Genomic DNA, 21,928 nt, shown 5'->3' on the forward strand with positions numbered 1-21,928 from the left:
CCCGGCTGGTGGAGAGCAAGTAGAAGGCTCGAGGTCCGCATGAGGTGGACTGGGCGGAATGGGGCCGGGCCAGATGAGGAATTTAGAGCTTCAAGTCTAAATTCTTGACGGTGTAAAGAAACGGGGGGAGTGGGTGGGACGGCTTAAGGGTGCATGTCTGGTGGCGAGGAAGGTCACTCAGAAGTCAGGCACACGCTCCTGGACGAAGCCCAGCTTGGCTTCTCTGAGGCGCGGAACTCTGAGCCTCAAATCCGCTTAACGACGCGTCGGAACTGGGAAAGCGCGCACATTACCTCGAGGAACTTTGGGCCTCGGCGCCTGCCGTAGACGTCGTGACAGAGGCGGTTCGTTGCCTCGGAGCCGGCGAGACGCCCCTCAGCCTCTGCCACTGTGGAGAACGCTGGCCGCGGGCTTCGGTCACCATGTCGGTGCTGGACGCGCTTTGGGAGGACCGGGATGTCCGCTTCGACGTGTCCTCGCAGTGAGTCGTCAGGATTCCCCAGGGGCCTGGAGCCTGTAGAGGGCGCCGCACCGCGGTTTCCGGGCCCGCGGGCGGAGCCTGCGACCCCGCGGCTCACGGCCCTCGCGAGGGTGGGAGGAGGTTGGCGCCTGGCGTCCGCCTCTCGGGAGACCCCAGGCTGGCCGGAGCCCTGCGGCCCTTCCGAGGCCGACGCCGCAGCCAGGCGCGTCTAGATTGTACACAGTTTGGGTCCCGTGCCATCCCCGGCCCCAGGAGTCTCGCCGTGGGGGACCTATCAGGAAGCGGAGCCCAAACAGGGCAGGGGCCACCTAGCTCTTGGGCGTCCCGTACAGCCTAGTGAACTTGGGGTGCCAGATTTTTGTGGTGGAACGAATTTGGTTCAGGGACTTAGGAAACGAGGATTCTGAAACTAGATTTGGAATAAGGACACACATTGTGGGCCCTTAGAAGAATAACTTAAGCTTTCTAAGCTTGAATCTCCTCTCTTGTAAAAGCAGAGAAGTGGGAGTAAGCATTCTCCAAAATTCCTAACAATGCAAACTGTATTTCCATGGTAAGCTTTCATCTAACCTTCGCCAAGAAGAAGGAGCCCCCTTTTAGAGCCTCTCAAACAGAAGTCTTGTTTTTTGGAAATTTTCATGTCTTAAAGAGAGAATAGTTAGAAACCTTTCCCCAGAAGTTCAAGGGAAAAAAAAATGCCTATTTGGGTATTAAGTGTTGGAAAACAGTAAAGCTAAGGTTCTTGAGCTAATGGTTTAGAGCTTCTTAGCCACTTCTCATGATTCTTTATTACGAACAGAATTTTCTTAGGTGGAAAAATGAAATATTAATTTCCCAGGCTTAATTGTGGCTAGATATCTAACACTAACGTGGTCTTAGATGCTTTAAGACATTGTGAGGGTATTTATAAAATTATAAGCCCGAGTTACATATTGCAGACATTCTATGACTTTCTGTTATTCTCGGAGAGTTCTTAGTTCAAGCAAAGGTCCATTTCATGAACATTTTCAGTTTGTTAAACATTTATCAAATACTTTCCATGTGCTGGTTACTGTGCTGATAGCTAAAGATACAAAAATAATAAGAAATGGCAACCCGCCCCCCCCCCCATTCTATTGCAGAAGATACACGTGGACAACTATTTAAAATGTAAATACCATCCTGGAAAAAATGAACAAAAAGCTAGGGGACCATAGAAGCAGAAAAGTTCATTTTGCCTGAGGAATGCCCTCAAAGAAACAATATTTGAGTTAAGCCCTGACAAATGTGCAGTGCCTTGCCAGTAGACAGGAGGAGCCTATTCCAGAATAAAGAAAAGGAGGGGGGTAAAAATTAGAGGCAGAGTCTTGGAGATATAAATCTCATTGGCTAGAAGGCAGAGTCTGGCAGGTAGAGGATGGAGGTGCAAATAAAAAGGGAGATTAGCCAGATTGTGAAATATTCAGTTGAGGATTTTGGACTTCATCTTCTAGGCAGTGGGATGCCATGGAAAACTTTTAAGCAGGGAAATCATATGATTGTATATGTATTTTCAATAGGTTATTGAGTTGGCTTTATTGAGAATATTAGAAGTCTCTACCACATATTCTGCTAGGTTCTTCTTTCTTTTGACACTCTGGAATGCATTCTATCAGTCAGCAACCTGTTCTTCATTAATTTTCTTTTGTCTCCTTTATCTGATCGTTTAGCAAGTCCTAATGTTGCTTTGCTTTAATCTGTTCCTTCCGTAGCTGCATAACTCCTTTCCTCTAGTGAGAAACCTCTGGGGCTTATCCACTGTCCACAGAATAAGGCACATATCTATCTGACTGGCATTCTAGGTTCTCCATAATCTGGCTTCTCCTAATTTACCCAGTTATACTTCTCACTACCTCTCAAGATAGACCTTCTTCCCCGGCCAGGCCAGTCTTGCCACATTTCCTTAAATCTTATTTCTGATCTTTAAGCATGAATTCTCCTCTCTCTCTCTTATTTTTCCAAATTCTACCTTTCCTTTAGTTCTGGCATCTCTGCATATCCCTGGTCACTCCAGGCCCCATTGATCTCTCCAGGTTATTTGTTCTTTTTTTGTCTTTTCATTTGTTTTTTTTTTTATGTTTTTTTATGGAGAGTAGGTAATTAGGTAGGTTGGTTGGTTGGTTGGTTGGTTTTAATGGAGGTACTGGGAATTGAACCCAGGACCTTGTGCGTACTAGGAATGCACTCTACCATTGAGCCATACCCTGCCCACTAAGTTCTTGAAAATCGTATTTTCAAATACCTGAGCATTTGGTACTGCATCATTTATACTGTTGGCTGTTTTATATGCATATGTCTTTTTTCTTCCTAAGTAGATTGTAAGCGTGTGTAGTTGTAGCTATAAAATTAAAGCCTTTATATTTGTTTTAGACAAATGAAAACAAGACCTGGAGAAGTCCTTATTGATTGTTTAGATTCAATTGAAGACACCAAAGGAAATAATGGGGATAGAGGTGAGTATATTTTTTAGTGTATTTTATATTTCTGGTTTAATTTACAAATATTAAATCATATTAGCTAGAGAATAAGATGTGAAACAGCTTTATGTTTAAACATAATTGTGAGAGTGGGAGAGTTAACTCCACACAAGACTTTTCTCAGACTTAAAGGGAAGAAAGGGTAAGCATTAAACCTGTAACCAGGAAATACAGAATGTCCCTCAGAACTTGGGTCCTTTGGTAACTCCTGATTCTAACATCAACTTTACCTCATATAACTGTTAAAACTCCAAGATCCCTGTTTGCAAGGGGCATGGGATAGTTCTGACTTTTGGATCTGCCTTCCCACAAAAAGAATATGGGGTAGTGAAACCTAAGTAGATCATAGCTGTGCTACCTGGAGCCAGGCTTCCTTTTAAGAAATCCAAGAATAATGCACAGTCCCAAGTCTGACACTTGGAGATGGACATGTGGAAAGCAAGTTAGTGCTGTGTTGTGAAGTCTATTTGTAGGTTAAGTACTGAGAAATCTGTGAGATGTCTCTAAATGTTACTGAGGAGCAGCCAGGGCAGTCTCCCCTAAACCAAATTTCCCCAAGGCTGGAACTTTTAAAAGTCCAGGCTGCACACATGGAGCCAGTGACCAGTGAGAAGCAGGTCTTGGAGGCATCACTACTGTTTTTCAAGGAAAAACATAGGGGAGGAGGAGTGAGCAGCTTAGTGTGTCTAAAAGGGTTTTTAAGGGGAAAGGAGGTTTAGGAGGGTGGGACATAATCCTCTTATTAAAGAGGAAAGTGGGGAAAAGGAGCAGACCTAATTCAAGTAAGAAGGATCAGTAAATCCAGAGAAGGAACAGTTACCCTTATTAGCAGAACAGATAAGGCAGTTCAGTAAATACTAGAGATGGAGTGGTAACCCTGATAGGCAGAATGTGTTCCCTGCAGCCCTTTGAGTGGCTGCTTCCTTTTGGAGCCTTTCTTCTGGTCTGCTCTGGGCCGTTATGTGGGCAGCAGATTCAGTTGTGGGCCTTTCTTCTCTGTGAGGGGAACCTGCTACAAGCAGATCCTGTTAATGGCTAGAGCCCATCCTTAAAGGAATGCTTAAATCATATTTCTAAAATGCTTCCCACTGTCAACCAGGCCCAGGTGGGATATGAAGATCTAGCAGCGAACAAGAAATCTTCATCTTTGCCTTTGAGGGTGGAATACTCATCTCTAGATGGCCGGATCTTGACAAAACCTGAATTAACTTAAAGAAGCCAAAGGGAAGTTTGGTTGTTCTCATACAGATTGGCAGGAACTCTTACGTGACAGTTCATCCACCAGTCTAAACAAAGACCATGGGCACTCACTGAATGCAGAATCCTGTATTAGCACTTCGGCGTAGCGGGTGTAAAATACCTCCCTGGCCAGAAATCTCCAGCACAGTTCCTGGAAAGCTTTGTGTGCTGAACCTGTAGGAGAATGAAACAGCCATAATTCAGTGTTTCAGAGATAAGGAGAGACAGGGACAATTATATTTTGGTGTTTAGGAGGACAGAGAGAAATGTCCATGCCTGGAACACTGGGTTTGGAGCTATAGATAGCATGGGGTTCTTCAGCAGAGAAGAGGCAACGTAAAAAGATAGAGAGACTTGTATGGGATACACCAAGAACAGGAAAATCAGGTAAACAGAGTTGGTTAGTATTTTTGTAAAGCAAATTCCACTCCATAATTTTTCTGGAATCTTGTAATAGAAAAATATCAAAAAGAATCCGTAGATGTCCTTGGCTTAGAGCTGAGTCGTATGTTACTTAGGTGAAATGGCATTGGGAAAACACAAATCAGTGTATCTATAGTAATAAAATAAGTCATAAAAATAAGTTTGTAAAGAATTCAGATATTTAAAAAAAATTATAGCAGTTAACACTTAGAATGTTTACTATTTGGCAGTCAATGTTCTGAATCTTTTTTATAATATGTGTAATCTCATTTAATACTAATAAAAATAATAAAAAATGAAGTAGATGCTATTATCTTTTTTTAAAATAAGGAAACTGAGGAATAGAGAGGTTAATTAACTTTTCTAACATCACACAGTTAGTGAATGATGCACCAACTGCCTGCATTGCTTTCTAAACTGCTAGGATCACATTATTCTCTTCTCAGAATGTTTTAGTTCTCCTGATTTCTAGTTCTAAACCGCACCCTAACTCTACTGCCTTCATCGCTAACAGATCTAAGTCTGAATTTCTTGGTCTGGCATTGACGAATGTCCACTTAGTCCACAAACAACCTTTCCTGCTTGTGCTGCTGTCTTCCACTTGTCTCTCCATGTCCAGCACCCTTCTCCACCCTTTCCCCTTTACACTACATCACAGGGCTCCTTTCATGCTGTAGCTTTTGGTTGGAAGAGTCATGGCAGAAGATCAAGTGGGGCAGGAGAGTGAGGTATGGTTCTTTCTTTGCAAAGCATCAGCTCTAGAGGACTCCTGTTCCTTCCAGATTAGGTGAACTGCTTCCCATCCTTGTCCCTCTGGATCTGGGGCGGTAGCAAATCTGCTGCACTCACTTATGGTTCTTGACACCCCACCTATACCATTGTAATACGTCCTTCTGTAAATAAACCTCAGTCATCCTAATTTAAGTGAGCCATGTCTTTTCTGTTTGACCCTGACTGATAGATGCAGTGTCTAGTCTTCTATGATCTTGTGGGAACTTCACATTCTAGCCATGCTGAGTGACTTATTATTTGTCAAACATACCAAGTAATGTTCTGCAGGTTCTCTGGAGAACACCTTCCTTTGTCTTTGGAACCTCCTATCCCATCTTACTCCAGCATTCACACAGGCTTAGTTTTTCTGATTTTAGATATGCTAGGGGTTTTCAGGGAGGAAGGAGTATGACATGGCTATAGATTACTCAACAAAAGAATTCCATGGTTATAATTTGTTGAAGAAATATGTTAAACAAAGTTAAAAGAGTTTTTTAGTTCAGGATATCTCAAAACTATCCTAATATGCTACTTGTATTATAAGTTTGTAAGACACATAGTTAACCATGCACAGATTTACTTGACTTTTTTTTCTTGGAACATCTACAGGGACTACTATTCCACAGGACAGACTTTGAGAAATGAAGTTTATCTAACTTTGTACATATTTCAGTGAAAGAACATCAATTTGAGTCAAAGAATGAAAAACATAAAGCCTTCAACAGATTTCAGCCTAGCTACAACTTTATATCAGGAAAAAATTTGCTCACAGAAAAAAAGATAAGCTGAGTATATAACTATATGGCTCATTTAAGTGAGAATTGCTAAGGGAACGCTCACATGGCAGGGATTCACGTGTATGTGAGAGTTCTTTGAGAAGTGTGATTTCCCTCAGTGGCTTAGTAGTTATACTATCCCATACTCATACTCAGTTGTACACATACAAACCTGCTGGGACTTCTATCGAGGAAAAAAAAGAACAGCAGTACAGAGTTTTCTCTGTCGGCTTGAGTCACACCAAGCTGCTGGCAATGAATACCTTTATCTCTTTTGTAACTATCAAAGTTTGTTTCTCTGGGATTCTGAATCATATATTATATGCCTTGCATAGGATAGACATGCACAATAAATACTTTCAATTAAAATATGTATGAGAAACATCTATCGGTGTTGCTGCTGGTACTGGGTCAGAAGTTTCATGTCCATTTCATTCTGTACTGCAAAAGTAGGTCCTTACTTAAGGTAACCTGTTTTTCTGTTTGTTTGCTTTTAGGTAGACTCTTAGTAACAAATTTAAGAATTATCTGGCACTCTTTGGCGTTACCCAGAGTCAATCTTTGTAAGTATCTTTGTTAGAAGCACAAAAGAAAAAAGAATTTGTCAGGTGAACTTACACAGTGGCTCTTAATACAAAAACAAAACAAAATAAAACAGAACAAAAAAATGATATCATGAAATATGTGGAAAATTTAAATTGATAAAAATGTAAGAAAGTCTAGACTGCATCATAATGCAAAAGGAATGTTTTCACAGTATGTCCATTTTGTTTCTTGGACATACATGAGATTAGTGCTTTTACATTGAGTGACTTTTTGTTTTTGTTTCTTGCTTGTCTTTGAAATTTGCTATAACCTGTTTGAAGTAATACAAAGAAGGGAGATCTAAATTCTAATAAAAATACAACTTCTCACTGTGTTAAATTTTATTTCACTGATTTTTTAAAACTACTGAAGATTATCCAGCTAGACTTTTTCTCTTGATGTTGTGGTGCTAAGATTTTTAGTAAATAATACAAAAATATAAAACACTATTAGAGAAGCAAACTTTTTCTCCATGTTATTTATGTTTTTCTGTGTTCAAAAGAGGCAGAATTAACTTCCAAGTCCTTTTAATTATTTAACTTAAATTTGTAGTTATTTCATAAAAATGTTTTAAAGTTGTATTTTTACATATATTCAGTTTTTTAAACTTTAAAGTTCTGTATATATAGATTTTTTCCCCTCATTTTATTGTATGATGTTCTTTAAATTCTTTGCTTTTGAATTTTAGCTATTGGTTACAACTGCATATTGAATATTACAACAAGGACTGCTAATTCTGTAAGTCTGAAAAAATCTTATTGAAATATATATAGTGAAAAAACAGTAGATATTTGAGGTTGATATTTGTTTTCACTGTAAATGAGAAGTTGCTCTTAAAATATGAAGTTTTAAATAAATTTGTCCTTACAGAAATTACGAGGCCAAACTGAAGCTCTTTATATACTAACAAAATGTAACAGTACTCGTTTTGAGTTTATATTTACAAATTTGGTTCCTGGAAGTCCTAGACTTTTTACCTCTGTGATTGCAGTACACAGGTATGGTAATATTTATGGATTTTAAATAATTCTATGATATAAAAGTTTAGAGAATAAAGTTTAGACATGTGGTGCTATCTTCCTCCAAGCTCTATTGCAGATATCCTGAAGATACATGGAAGAACACATTGCATTACCATTTCATAAACACTTTGAAGGTATTTATAAAACACATAATGCTGCTGAAGATTCTATTAAATTCACTACCAAGGTAGTTAACAATGACATAGAGAATTCATTCTATGTAGATAACCAAGTTGGATAATTCAGTTAAGAAATTAAGATTATTTTTCTAACAGTAGAAGGCATGTTTGGGTGATTTCTTTAAAGAGTTTTGTTGTTTTGTGGTTCTTGGTTTTTGTTTGCTTAACTATTCACTTTTTACTACCTCAGCTCTTTTTTTTTTAATCAGCCCTAAGTACTATGATTTTTTCTAAAAGCTTGGCTAAGATGACAGGGAAAATATGTGTATATATTTATGTATTTTTATATATACAAAAATTTATAACCACACAGATAGATATAATATATATACCACTGTTTTAATTTAAATTTCTTTTATTACTAATAATGTTGAAATTTTTTTATTTAGCTATGTATACTATTCTGTTGTAAATTTCTTGATTATGCTCCTATCTGTCATATATGTTGCAAATTTCTTAGTTTCCTAGTTTATTTGATTTTTTAGTTTTGTTGATGATTTTTAAAATCTATATAATGGTTTAATTTTTTTGAGATACAATTTGTATAACATAAAATTTACCATTTTAGCGGGGGAGGGTATAGCTCAAGTGGAAGAACGCATACTTGGCATGCAGGAGGTCCTGGGTTCAATCCCCAGTACCTCCTCAAAATAGAAATAAAAAATTAAACCTAATTAGCTCTCCCTAATAAAAACAAAAACAGAAACAAAAAATTTACCATTTTAAAGTTTACAGTTTGCTAGTGTTAGAATTACAGTTGGTAGTTCACAATGTTTTATCACCATAACCCAATTTTAGAATATTTCCATCACCCCAAAAAGAAACCCCTCCTAGTAGTCACTCCCCATTTCCTCTTCCCCATATCCCCTGGCAACCACTGATTTACTTTCTGTCTCTATGGATTTGCCTATTCTGGGCATTTCATATGAATGAATGAAATCATACAATATAGTGGCATTTTATGTCTGACTTCTTTCACTTATGTAATGTTTTCAAGCATGCTGTGTATTGTAGCATATATCAGTACATCATTCCTTTTTATAGCTGAATAAGATTCTATTGCATGGACACATATTTTGTTTGTCCACTCATCAATTGACAGATATTGGGTTGTTTCCACTTGTTAGCTATTATGAACAATGCTGCCATGAATATTGGTGTGCAAGTTTTTGTGTGGAAACATTTTTTTAGTTCTCTTGGGCATATACCTAATTCTTACCTCTTTATTTCACTTTACTTAGGGAAGTAATATGAAATGGAGTCTGAAGGAAGCAGGGAAGCTGCTTTTCTTTAATAGTATAAAAATGTGTTCTCCCAAACAATTTATAACTTGAATAGTTTCCATTTTTTTCTGCTAGTTAAATATTGATGATTACAGCACTAAAGGAACTTAAAATTTATAGGCAAATGCTCAAATCCTGCTCTTTCACAATTTGTATCTTAAAAGATTAAAGATCAGAAGTTTAACAATGCATATCGTAATTTATATAAATGACTTCTAAAGTTATTCAGGCTAAGAAAACCCTCTAGTTTTATTAAAGGTGAAATAAGTTTATATTTTTGTGGCGTTAAAATTAGAATTAACCAAAAGTTAATCAGAATTTTCTTCTGTTTTTATTATTTATCTATAGGGAGACATGGAAAGAAAACAAATTATCAGGATTTTATTACACACACAGATACGTACACTGTCCTAGGGTCCCTTCTGTAGTTGGTAGAGATTCATTCTAATTTTCTGTACAGAGGTAGATGTGAGCATAATGTTTTTCAGGTTTCAGTGAGAAGAGTAATCTTACTCCTATTTATGTTAGAACAATAACAGTGGCCTTTGAATGAAACAGAATAAAAGGGAAGCTTTTTGATAGAAAAAGTAATTTCCATGCCTATTTTTACAAGCATTGTTTTTCAGCTTAAAGAAAAGATCTGTTTCCTCTCATTTGTGCCATACTATATATATTGCCAAAATTACACATCTGAAAAATAGGTTACTGAGATGAAATGTGTAAATACTATGCTGAAATGACAAAAAACACGTACGAAAGATGATAATTACCAGAATTTATTGAAAAGAGAAAAATTTTAATTTACCTTAGTAACTATTTGAGTGATACACAACTGCATATTTTTGTAGATAAGTAAACAGAACCTAAGAAAGTCACATTTTCAGTTTGAGTTAATCTTTTGTTTGTTCTTTTTTATAGAGCATATGAAACTTCTAAAATGTATCGTGATTTTAAATTGAGAAGCGCACTAATTCAAAATAAGCAACTAAGATTATTACCACAAGAACATGTGTATGATAAAATCAACGGAGTATGGAATTTGTCCAGTGATCAGGTACCACACAAAGAACTAAGGAACCTTTTAGGGTGGTGCTTTTTTGGTGGTCATTTTCCCATTTATGATTAGGTTTGTATGTTTATTTAACTGTTAAGATTAACATTATAGCCCTTAATAAGTTAGCATTATAACTGTTGATATAAAATAATATTCTGATTTTCATATTTTTATGGTTTTTGTGCTCTATTTAGCAACATTTGTTCTGTGTAGACTATAGAGCTGGAATGGACCTTAGAGATCATCTAGTTCAGTCTCCATTCACATACAGATGAAAAACTCGGTCCCTAAAGAATCATATGACCTCACACATCTAGTTTGTCCCCTAACCATGCTCTTTCCCCTGTATTGCACTACCCTCCACATCGTGATAACTTTTGCTGATGGAGGAGAGTCATAGGGTGGACAGTCACGGAAGCCTTTTAATCCAATCTTTATGGAATTAAACATAACTCATTTGGTGACTCCAGCCATTATTGTAACTTTTCATTTGTTCTTGAAATTATGACCAGATGAAATACATATGCCACTAATAGCTGGAATAAATAACAAATCAATTTCTAGAGAAAAAACCTGCCTCTTACTAAGAATAGTTTCCAAATTTTGTGTGTGTTACAACCTAGATTAGACTGATAACCGAGTGGTAAAGCTGCAGCATTTGACTGAAGAGCTTCTTGCTAAACATTGAATCATAAACTTAAATTGTAAATAAACTTTGCTCATTTGAAAAGTTCTAGTTTTAAACTATGATAAAGATTCTATAGGATATAGACAGCTCTCCATCTGAATAACTCCTCCTCATCAGGAGTCAGAAAACTTTATAAAGAGCCAGATAGTAAATATTTTAGGCTTTGAAGACCCTATAGTTTCTGTCCTAACTTCTCAGTCCTGCCACTGTAGTGTAAAACCAGCCGTAGACAATCTGTCAGCAAGTGAGCATGACTGTGGTCAATAAAAGTTTATTGTGGACATGAAGTTGAATTTCACATAGTATTCATGTGTCATGAAATATTGTTCTTTTGACTTATTTCCAACCATTTAAAAATGTAAAAATTACTTTTAGCTTGCATACAAAATGTGGCAGCAGGCCAGATTTGGTCCACAGTCCATAGTTTAACAACCTCTGCTTTAGGTCACACTTAGATGTCACTTTCAGAAAGCTGCCTTCTGTATGTTCCTGTGCAGCTAGTAGGTACTGATGGTGTAATCACAGTCTAACTCCAGGCTCTCAGTCATCTAATTGCACTGCCATCCAATGAATGGTGAAGTCATTAACACTCCGTAATACTCAACTCTTGTATTTTATGCTGTTGTGATAATCAGAATTATTCTAGTATTTAGAAAATAAAGAAAAGTATTCAAACATGATCATTGATGTATCTCTAATTACTCTCTTTTACAGGGAAATTTAGGAACCTTTTTTATTACCAATGTGAGAATTGTGTGGCATGCAAATATGAATGACAGTTTTAATGTCAGTATACCATATCTGCAAATTGTAAGTGCATGCATTTTGATGACCTTATTTTAATGCAGAATAAATAATTTATGTCCAACAGTTAATAGGACTTTTGGGATTAGATGAGTTCTCTCTCTTCTTTTTTAAGTGGTAGCAGTTTAGCTGAGAGCATACTTTGTAAGTGTTGATAATAGAAAGGATCCAATAGTATTTAACATTCAAGGGAAATAGCACCATTATCAACTTGCTACTAAGAGAGAAATATACTGAATTCTAAAAATTTAAACAGTTATCATACGATTAAGGTGATTTTTCTTAGATTTAATTCAAAGGACTTTAGCTACTAAAGTTTTCCACAACTTTTCCAGGAGGCAAGTATAGAGTGGTTCTTCGGCATGGCTGCAGCACACTGATCCACACACTTTTGGCTCTCTTGCTACTTTCTGCTCAAACCCTTTTAAAGCCAGAATGAATTCATTAATTCTGTGAATGAACTGTTTTCATTGTATTCAGATACAAATATAATATATGTATACATTTATTATAAGCTGGATTCATACTACAGGTTTCGTAAAAGGAATCAAGATGGTTTTTCATGATAATGGTTTTAGCCTAAACTAAATTAAAGCTGTTAAAATTTAGAATAAGAACTAATTACATCTGAGACCAATTTGTTTTGGGAACAGATAAAGGTGGTTCTTTTTACTCTGCCGCTGCTTCTATAAGTATGTGATTCAGTGAAACAAATAGTAAATTCCAATAAATTGAAGAATTTCATTTTATATATTAAAAAAAAAACCTTCTTAACGGATTCTGGTGCAAATTAGGTGAAACATAAAAATAGTTAATGAAAATCCTGTGAGGTTATCCTATGATAATCACCCTTATTGTAGGATATAAGTAGTCTTAAGACTAAGTAGTTTCATTAATAAATATTGAGTACTCAATACAATGTATATGGTATCTGGAAAATCATTTTTTTAAGAGACTTCTTGACCTATGAGAAGGATAATTCTTTGCAAACTATTCCCAAGCCTATCTTTTGCTAAACTGTTTGATTTGAGGTACTTTAAAATGTCTGGTCATTCATTTGCCAAGTATTGAGAGCCTACTCTAGGCTCAGTGATGGAACTCAAGAACCAGTACACTTTGCCTCAGCCATTGCGCTGACTCCAGTTGCTGCCATTAAGGAGCTTTCAGTCTGGTGGAGAAAAGCAACACATTAAGTGGAAAATCATAGAATCTGACAGGAAGAAATTATTTCTGACCATCAAAAGAAATACAAGAATTTAAAATCATAGCTGGGAATATGTGACAGAGTCTACATAGGTTATTTTATAAATTATGTTTGTATTGTTTGTTCCTGTTTTATATTGCGTTTACCTGTGTTATAGCTTGCCTGACCTAGCCTCTATTATGCTGAGTAATTACTGAGTAGTTAACAACCTTGTGCTTTCTGTTCTTCAAGTAGGATACTTTTTGTTATTTAAGAATACAGTTGCCAAATACGGACTCGAATGAATTCAGCCTGGCCCTAACAACTTGCAACCTGATATCATTACAGTCTGTCACTGTGGAGTTCAGGTTCTAATAACTTCAGCCCTTCGCCTCAGCCATTGCACTGACTCCAGTCCTATAGATGTATATTTGTATATATTTATATATATCTTCTTGCCAGTTTCTATATCAGATTGTATCAACCACAGTCACCTGGCTAGACTGACAACCAGGATGCCAGTGTTCTGTGGTTCTTAACCAGGACTGGGTATAACTGGCAGAGTATGTAGTCTAGATAGAAGGTCAGGTTTTCATAACAGTTACCGTTTAGTGTGTGTCTGTGTGTATGTATGTGTATCTATCTGTCTGTCTGTCTGTGTCTCTCTCCATCAATCTCTCTCTCTCTCTCTCTCTCTCTCTCTCTCTCTCTCTCTCTCTCTCTCTCTCTCATTCACGGCTTCCAATGCCCATCTGTCTGGAAGTGTGATATGCCATGACCTACCACAGAATATTACCCTTCTCGGACTTTTGGTCTGCTGGTCATAATATTAGATCCTCCATGGTTCTCTCTAACCTTGCTAGCAAGTACTTTTTGTGTCACTTTCTATAGTCCTGTGTGTCATTATGCTTCTACCCCTCAACCCTCCTCCCCAGCCACTGGTGTCACTTCACTGCTCATCTCCTGCCAGCCAAGCTTTGTCCTCATGTCACACTTACTTGTTGAGTTAATTACATTTGACCTATCCTAGCCTTCCTTAATGCCCAGTGATGGATCTCATACTTATTTTTTTTAATAAGTGGAATGGAGGTACTTTAAGAATTTAGCCATCTATGATGTAAGAAACAGAAGGCACATGTGACTTTTAAAAACTAACCCAGCCTTACAAGCCACAAAAGACACTGGCTCTCCATAACTAAAAGATTATTGGCCTTTGATTTAAAATATTCAGAAAAGTTGCGGACACCCTGAAGTGGGGAAGATCTAAGTCAGAGAATCTTGTACATTTTTCAGAGATGTCATCTTTGTTATGCCTAATTCCAGTATGAAAATTTCATTTACTTGATCTCTTTGGGAGTGTAATGAAAGAAAGAAGGAGAATTCTGTTCTTTAGACTATGAAAAGTAGTTACTGTGTAAAAGGTAAAAAACCTATGTTGAAGAGTCACTACTATCAGATAATAAAAACAAGCTTTTTTTTTTTCTTTTTCATTTTACATCTAGCGGTCAATAAAGATTAGAGATTCAAAATTTGGTTTAGCTCTTGTCATAGAAAGCTCTCAGCAGGTAAGATGCTTCATATTTTTATTAATAGATTTTTAAAACTCTGTGACAGTCTTTATTTTTAGTTGTATTTATGTAGTAACCAGTTTACACCCAAGAATAATATTAGTTGTAATATGAAATTATATGAAGGATTTGAAATCATATAGTAATTGTCCCCAGAGAGGAATCCTGCTTATGTTTCTCTGTTGGGCAGACATGCATTATAATTACAGTCAAGTGTCATTATCTCAATCTTTACGTAACCCTATGATACAGTTACTATTTTTCCCCATTTTACAGTCAAGGAAACTGAGGCTTGGGGATGTTAGGAACCTTGCCTGAGGTCTCATAACTAGTAAATGGTAGGGCTAAGTTTTGATTCCAGGTCTGACTGATTCACAAGACTATCTTTGGGAAACACAGGTATATATAGATACACACACCTTATTTGAGATTTTATACTATCATACACAGATTATACTGAATCTAATTATAAACTGCTCTGCCCCATTGTGCATGGTTTTTGCAGAGATACATTTAAATAAAACATTTACTTATTTATAAACTCTCTTCTAAATTTAAAGTTTTAACATGAATGTTTACTCACACTCCTTTCCTCTGGCCTGTAGATTTGTAGCTGCCATTTATTGAGCGCTTACTGTGTTCCAAGAACTGTGCCATGTCATATATACGTTATTATACTTAATATAACTTGATAAACATTTTAATGGTTAGAAAATTAAAGCTTAGAAAGATAAGGGAAATAAGTTTCTCAGCATTATACAGCTAGTAAATTTGTTGTAAAACCAGGATTTGAACCCCAAAATGTTACACTTCTCCAATTTTGAACACTTCTCCAATAAACTGTTATGGTCAAGTTTCTTTCCTAGTTCTTCAAAGAGATAGGCTCAGGTACACTATTCCCTTTCTTCTTTTAATGTTTAGTCTATTCCTTTTCAAGGTCTAGCTCAAGAAAAACTTAATTCCCTGGGCCTTCACAATCTGCAGTGTATTTTTTAAATCTTGAAATATTAGTTTTGACATTTACAGATGAATTATGTGATATCTAGATATACTTAGAAATAATCCTGAGTAGGGTGATGGGGGGAGACTTGGGGGATGGGGAAGTTATAGATGGAACAGAGTTGGCCATATGCTGTTACTTGTTAAAGCTGGATGATGGCCACATGGACGCTTATTGTACACTTTTATTTTTGTATATGCTGCATGCTTTTCATAATAAAAATTTAATTAAAAATCATCTTATATATTGTACTCTGAATAAAGGACAATTAGAGCTATATTTTATCATACTTTGTAAATACCATTCCTCAGGCTTATTTTTTATTTTTTCATTATTTTTCTTGTAGAGTGGAGGATATGTTCTTGGCTTTAAAATAGATCCTGTGGAAAAACTACAAGAATCAGTTAAAGAAATCAATTCACTTCACAAAGTCTATTCTGCCAGTCCTATATTTGGAGTGGATTTTGAGATGGAAGAAAAGGTAATTTGTTTGGTGTGTGATACACAGAGTTTGCTGAACTCCCTTTATGCAATCTGTAAAATTCAGATATAAACATACTGTGTACAATTTAATTTTAACCTATGTTTAAAATGATGAATTACAGACCCTGCTCAGTGAGCATGGCCCCTGGGCCAACACTGATTTGTGCCTACCACCTGTTTTCTCCCTGGCTGCTTCAGCATTCATTCCTACCCATCTTGGGGAACAGCGAATCTGAAGAAGTCTCCATGCGCAAGGCTCTTCTGATGCAGACAGACTTAAGCCATCCATTAGCATTTGGTTAAACTTTATAGGCCTCACAGACATCATTCTTATCTCCCACCGTGTTACACAATATAGCAACCTCAGAAGTGCTCTGTCAGTATGTCCTGTGTCCATTCTTATTCATCAGAGCCTCTTCATTGCCAGTTATGAGGTATTTTGAATATCAGACCCCGCATGTCTCTTTGCCTTCCTCAGGAATTCTGGCTTCTGCACCACTTCCTGCTCTCCAGGTACATCAGCCATCTTTTGGCTTTACTTTTCAGCCTCTGCAGCTGGGCCCCTCGTCATCTGATGTATCACTGGTGTCCTCACCAGCCACTCCATTAGAGACTCCTCGCTGTCTGTGCTATCAGCGGTACCCTTGCCAGAGGCACTCTATCACAGGCCCTCTTGCTGTCTGTCCACTTGCTGGGGTCCTCACTGTATGCTCTATTGCTTGTGTCCTTGCCATCCACTCTTTCATCAGTGTCCCCGCTGGTACTCAGCATGTTGAGACATATCACAGAACACATATATTATCTGTCTCTTCTCCTGCTCTTGGACTACAGCATGTGACCAGAGAAGATCAAGAAATAGGGCTGGGCAGCTGAGTACAGATTCATACCTTCTGATTTCAACCTTGCTATGCTCCTTATATTGGATTTGTTTCTCTCCCTGTCCCATTCCATATATATCCCCTTCCCCTTCCAGCTGAAAAGTCTCCCTGGCTTGTTGACACCATATTATACACACACACTAAGAATTTCCTCTCCTTAACCATCCTTTTCTGCTTTCTTCCCAGCCTGTACTTCTGTCAGCATTCTCCCTTTCACTCTCTCTTCTCTGTATATCCCTCAGTTGTATCACCTGCTCCTCCCGTTTCTGCAACTTGTACTTTTGTGGATGACTTCCAGATCTTTCTGATCCTGGCATACTCTCTCAGCTTATCATGGTTCCAAATATTCTTGAATATATTCTCATAGAAATAACATGAATTGAGTTTCTCATTTTGAAGTTTATCTTCATAATTTAATTAAGTAAATAGTTTTCCAGATCAGTAAGATGCACTGGGACATGGTTGAGTATCTCAAACTTGGCATAACTCAAATGGCAACATTTTTCTCAAAAGCAGTATCCTGCTGATTTATTTATATATTTATTTTTTACTACTTATTTTGTTTGTTTTTTGAGGTTCTTTGGTTTTTTTGCTTTTTGGGTTTTTTTTATTGAAGTATAGTCAGTTTACAATGTTGTGTCAATTTCTGGGTTACAGCATAATGTTTCAGTCATCCATATACATACGTATGTTCGTTTTCATATGCTTTTTCATTATAGGTTACTACAAGATTCTGGATATAGTTCCCTGTGCTATACAGCAGAAACTTACTGTTTATCTATTTATATATAACTACTATTTTTCACATTGCAAAGTCAGCTGTGCTCAAAACTTTGGAGTTTTCCTTGTTTATTTTTCCCATTATCTTATTTTACACAATTATACCAATCTCTTCCCTGTTCCTATCCCTTTCTTTGCATTCAAACTGCAGTTTCTGTTACTACTTTTGCTTGTAGAATAATGTTGTAGAGCAAGCATGGTCCTTGAAACCTGACAAACTTAACTTCAGTCCCAGTTTCACCATTTAGTTGTGATCCTAGGCAAATTTGAGCTTCAGTTTTCACGTTATAAAATGAAGATAATCTCACAAAGTTATCAATCATATCTGTACAGTAAGTGGGATGTGGCAGACACTCAGTATGTTAGTTATCCTACGCATTCTCTCTCCACCTTTCATTTCTCCTCTTTTCCCCTTCTTTGGCTCCCAGGATATAAGAATAACCAGCCAAAACTTTGTCACCTCAAGTAAGTCCTTACTCCAAAGCCACCTCTCCAGGGAGTTCTTCCCTGACTTTCTATCTAAAACCACAACCCTCATCACTCTTTTACCCCTTATTTCTGCTTGCTTGTTTGCTTGCTTCCTTGCTTGCTTTATTTTTGGTAACAGTAATCTGTCTCCTCCACTATAAATAATCTCCATGAAGTCAGGGATTTTTGTCTATTTTTCTTTAATCCCTATATCTCCAGCAATCAAAACTAGCACATAATAGACTCTTAGTGAATATTCATAGTTGTTGAATGACTGTGTTGAACACCTGCTCTTTGCCATTCACTGCTCTGAGAACTTTATATGCATCATCTCATTTAATCCTCCCAACACCACCTTGAAGTATATCATTATTATCATTATTATACTTATCTCACAGTTAAGGAGACTGAGGCTTAGATAGGTTAAATTACTTGGACACAGTGACACAGCTCTGAACATGGTTGAAGCACTGGCTGTCCTCAGACTGGGGAATCCCATCACTCTGGCCAGCAGTACACTTCACACTCAGCCCGCCCCCACCAATTACCTATAAATAGTCCAAAAGCCCTAGGACGGTAGTAAAGAGTTTCAGTAGACTCCAGTCTATCTTTCCCACCTTTTCTGCACACAGTGCCTGGTTCTGTAGGCTGTGTGCTCCCCAGTGCTGGAGAACACTGTTCACATAGACTTCAGTGTGAGTGATACTCCTTGGTATTGTTCAGTACAAAATTCCTGCATAGCTCCTTAAGTCCTGTGGGACTCCTATATTCTGACCATACTGGACCATTCATCATCTTCAGCCACATCCTGTGGTTTCTCACCTTTTTGATGCTGATCCCCTCTGCCAGGAATACCCTTCCCCTAATCCTACTTCTGAAATTCACCCTTCTCTTAAAAGCCGTAGATTCCATGCCAGCCTTTTCTTCATGAAAGTTTCTGGGATGCACAAGCCAGAAGTTGTGCTGTCTCTGAACTGTTTTATTATAATAAATGTTACATTTGTTACAGCTACTTTGTGTAAGTTGGACCATATAATACTATTAATATTTGACCATTTTTGACTAACAAAAGTGGCAATTTTGTATAGTTCAACCTGATATTTAGTTATTTGTAATTGTGTTTTATCCTTCACTCCACTCCCACTACATTACACACCTTTTGTAATAAGGGCAGAGACTTTATGACTTTGGTTGTACCAATATGGTGCCTAATACACTAAAGATATTCAAATATTTTTAAAATGAATAGATATAATAAGCACTATATTTTATTCTGCTTTACTTTTAGAATATTCCATACAAATCTTAGTTCCTTTTTTTAACAAAGTCTATTTAATGACTGTTTTGAGGAAAATTGAAAATTTGCCATGACACAAAAGTTAGATTTTTTTAAAAACTATCAGGTAACTTTTAACTATCAAAAACTCAGATAAAGTCCAATGAGTTTTTCTTTACCAATATCTCTAAGTATTATATTAAGTATGTGTAAAATTGTCATTTTAAATCTTTTGATCATACTGACTTCATATTTAAAAGCTTAGGTTCAACTGACTCATTTTTTTCATGTTAGTTTTAATAGAATATAAATTATGTAGTTGTTTTTATAAGATTTGAGTTTATAACTGTGATATCCTTTTACAAGTATTTACGATTCTCACAGCACATTTTATTAAAAGTATTTGTTTGATTAACATTGTCTCTTTGATGCATTTTAACACCTACTGATTTTTAGCCACAGCCCCTTGAAGCTCTGACAGTTGAACAAATTCAAGACGATGTAGAAATAGACTCTGATGATCACACGGATGCTTTTGTGGTGAGCGTCACAAAGGAGAACTACTAAATTTCTTGTGATTTTTTTTTATCTGAGTCACATTAAATTAAATAATGGATAAAGAGTGTAAAATACGATAGAACTTGACACTTTTAAGAGTGTCTTGGGGAGAGGATATAGCTCAGTGGTAGAGTGCATACTTAGCATGCATGAGGTCCTGGGTTCAATCCCTAGTACCTCCATTAAAATAAATAAACCTAACTACCTACCCACCAACAAAACAATAAAAATTTTTTTAAAAAAGTATCTTAAACATGAGTTGGAGAGTGATTTTTTTTTTAAGTTAGGGATTATTGAGGATTTCAGATATGTGAAAAGTTTTTTCATACCTTAAGATAATAAATTATGGTAATACAGTTAATTAATTTAAAATTTATACTTTCCATACGTAATCTTTATGAGATAGACCTCCCTCCTTTCAATTTATAAGTATATTATCTTAAAAGATTCTGTTTGAACAGTAAATTCTCTTGTTTCCAAATTTGTATTATGTAATTAATAGCCAAAATAATAATATTGCTTTCTATGATCAATGAATCTGACTAGAATACCTCTCTGGGAACATATATTTTTAGGAAAAAGTATGAAATAAGTATAAAATATTTAATTATAAACTGCTACTATCTCAGTGTATATACTTGCTTACACATTGAAGCACTAATTGTTTTGTTTTGCCAGCATCTTACTCTAAACCGAAAGTAGAAATGAAATTTTACAGCTGCTGTCATTCTTTTTATCTCCTTTCAAGTTAACAGTGCTAACTATATGCTAATTACAAAGCACATTTTTTAGCGCTTAAAGCATAACTTTTGAAGACATTAATAATGATTGACAGAAGTGAACTCTGCAACCAGCATTGTAAAGATAGGTGAGAAGGCCAGTACACACAGTAACAGAATGACAAATACAGTTAGTCACAGCATTGTTCTAGAAATTAATTACCTGTTCCTTAGCCTACTAACCTATTATAATATTATATGTCAAGTGTGTGAAATATAATTTTCTTTCTCTTATAGGCTTATTTTGCTGATGGCAATAAGGTAAGGATATTTTACCTATAGTATATTTTTAAAAACTTTCTATAGTCTAATATTTAGTATTCACAAACTTATGTGAAACCTATTTTTTGTTTTTTCCCCTCTTCCTTGCCCACCTTGTCTATTCCCGTCTCATCCTCTTATCTCCCAAAAAGCAACAAGATCGTGAACCTGTATTTTCAGAAGAACTGGGGCTTGCAATAGAGAAATTGAAGGATGGATTCACCCTACAGGGACTTTGGGAAGTAATGAGTTGATCTTGAGTTGAGCTGGATTTCTATTTAAGGATTTCTCAAGATTAAAGATACTAGTCGCCTGCTATAAAGCGTGGAATAGTTTTTACATTTACAGAAAAAGCTTTTAAGAGAGTTTTTTAATGATTAAGGAAAAACTCATTTATCTAATATTTTACTGCCAGTCTTCTAAAAATTATATTTGAAATTGTAATTGAAATGTACCTGGTTTGTTGTAAATATGTTTATTTTGTACCTAATACTTGTTAATTATTAGTCTGCAGATATTAAAAGACTGTATCATGTTGGGTTTAATAAAGAATTTATGCAGCACCATTAAATGTTTTGAAAGTATTATTTAAAAGAGTAAGACTATTCTTATGGAGTAATCAAAATACTGCTTTTTTAATTATAAAAATATGGTTTCAATATACTATCATATAGATCCAAAAGTCAGTCAATTCTAATATATTAAATTACAAACCTTAAACTTGTCATTTTTAGGTAATGATTTCTGAAAAACTAAAAATTATAGCTAACTCTGGAGGATATCAACCCCTATGTAAAGTTTTAGGCAGTATTTTGTAAATAATTTCAGTGTAGTTTTGGCAAGAATACATTTATTTGGTAAGGAAATAGTTTTAAATAGTTGTAAATAAATAAT

General features: G+C 36.2%; 1 protein-coding gene across 1 annotated transcript; it reads left to right on the top strand.

Annotated features, from left to right (window-relative positions):
* Positions 1–325: 325 nt before the first annotated feature.
* BBS5 (Bardet-Biedl syndrome 5) lies at positions 326–21,605 on the top strand. Its single transcript, XM_006213974.4, has 12 exons — positions 326–481; positions 2,870–2,952; positions 6,683–6,748; positions 7,459–7,508; positions 7,641–7,768; positions 10,173–10,308; positions 11,711–11,806; positions 14,486–14,548; positions 15,898–16,032; positions 19,893–19,976; positions 21,011–21,034; positions 21,187–21,605. The coding sequence occupies exons 1-12, from the start codon at positions 423–425 to the stop codon at positions 21,286–21,288; spliced, it is 1,026 nt and encodes a 341-aa protein (XP_006214036.1). The 5' UTR covers positions 326–422; the 3' UTR covers positions 21,289–21,605.
* Positions 21,606–21,928: the final 323 nt, after the last annotated feature.

Source organism: Vicugna pacos, chromosome 5 (assembly GCF_048564905.1).
Source record: "Vicugna pacos chromosome 5, VicPac4, whole genome shotgun sequence".
Classification (NCBI taxonomy): domain Eukaryota; kingdom Metazoa; phylum Chordata; class Mammalia; order Artiodactyla; family Camelidae; genus Vicugna; species Vicugna pacos.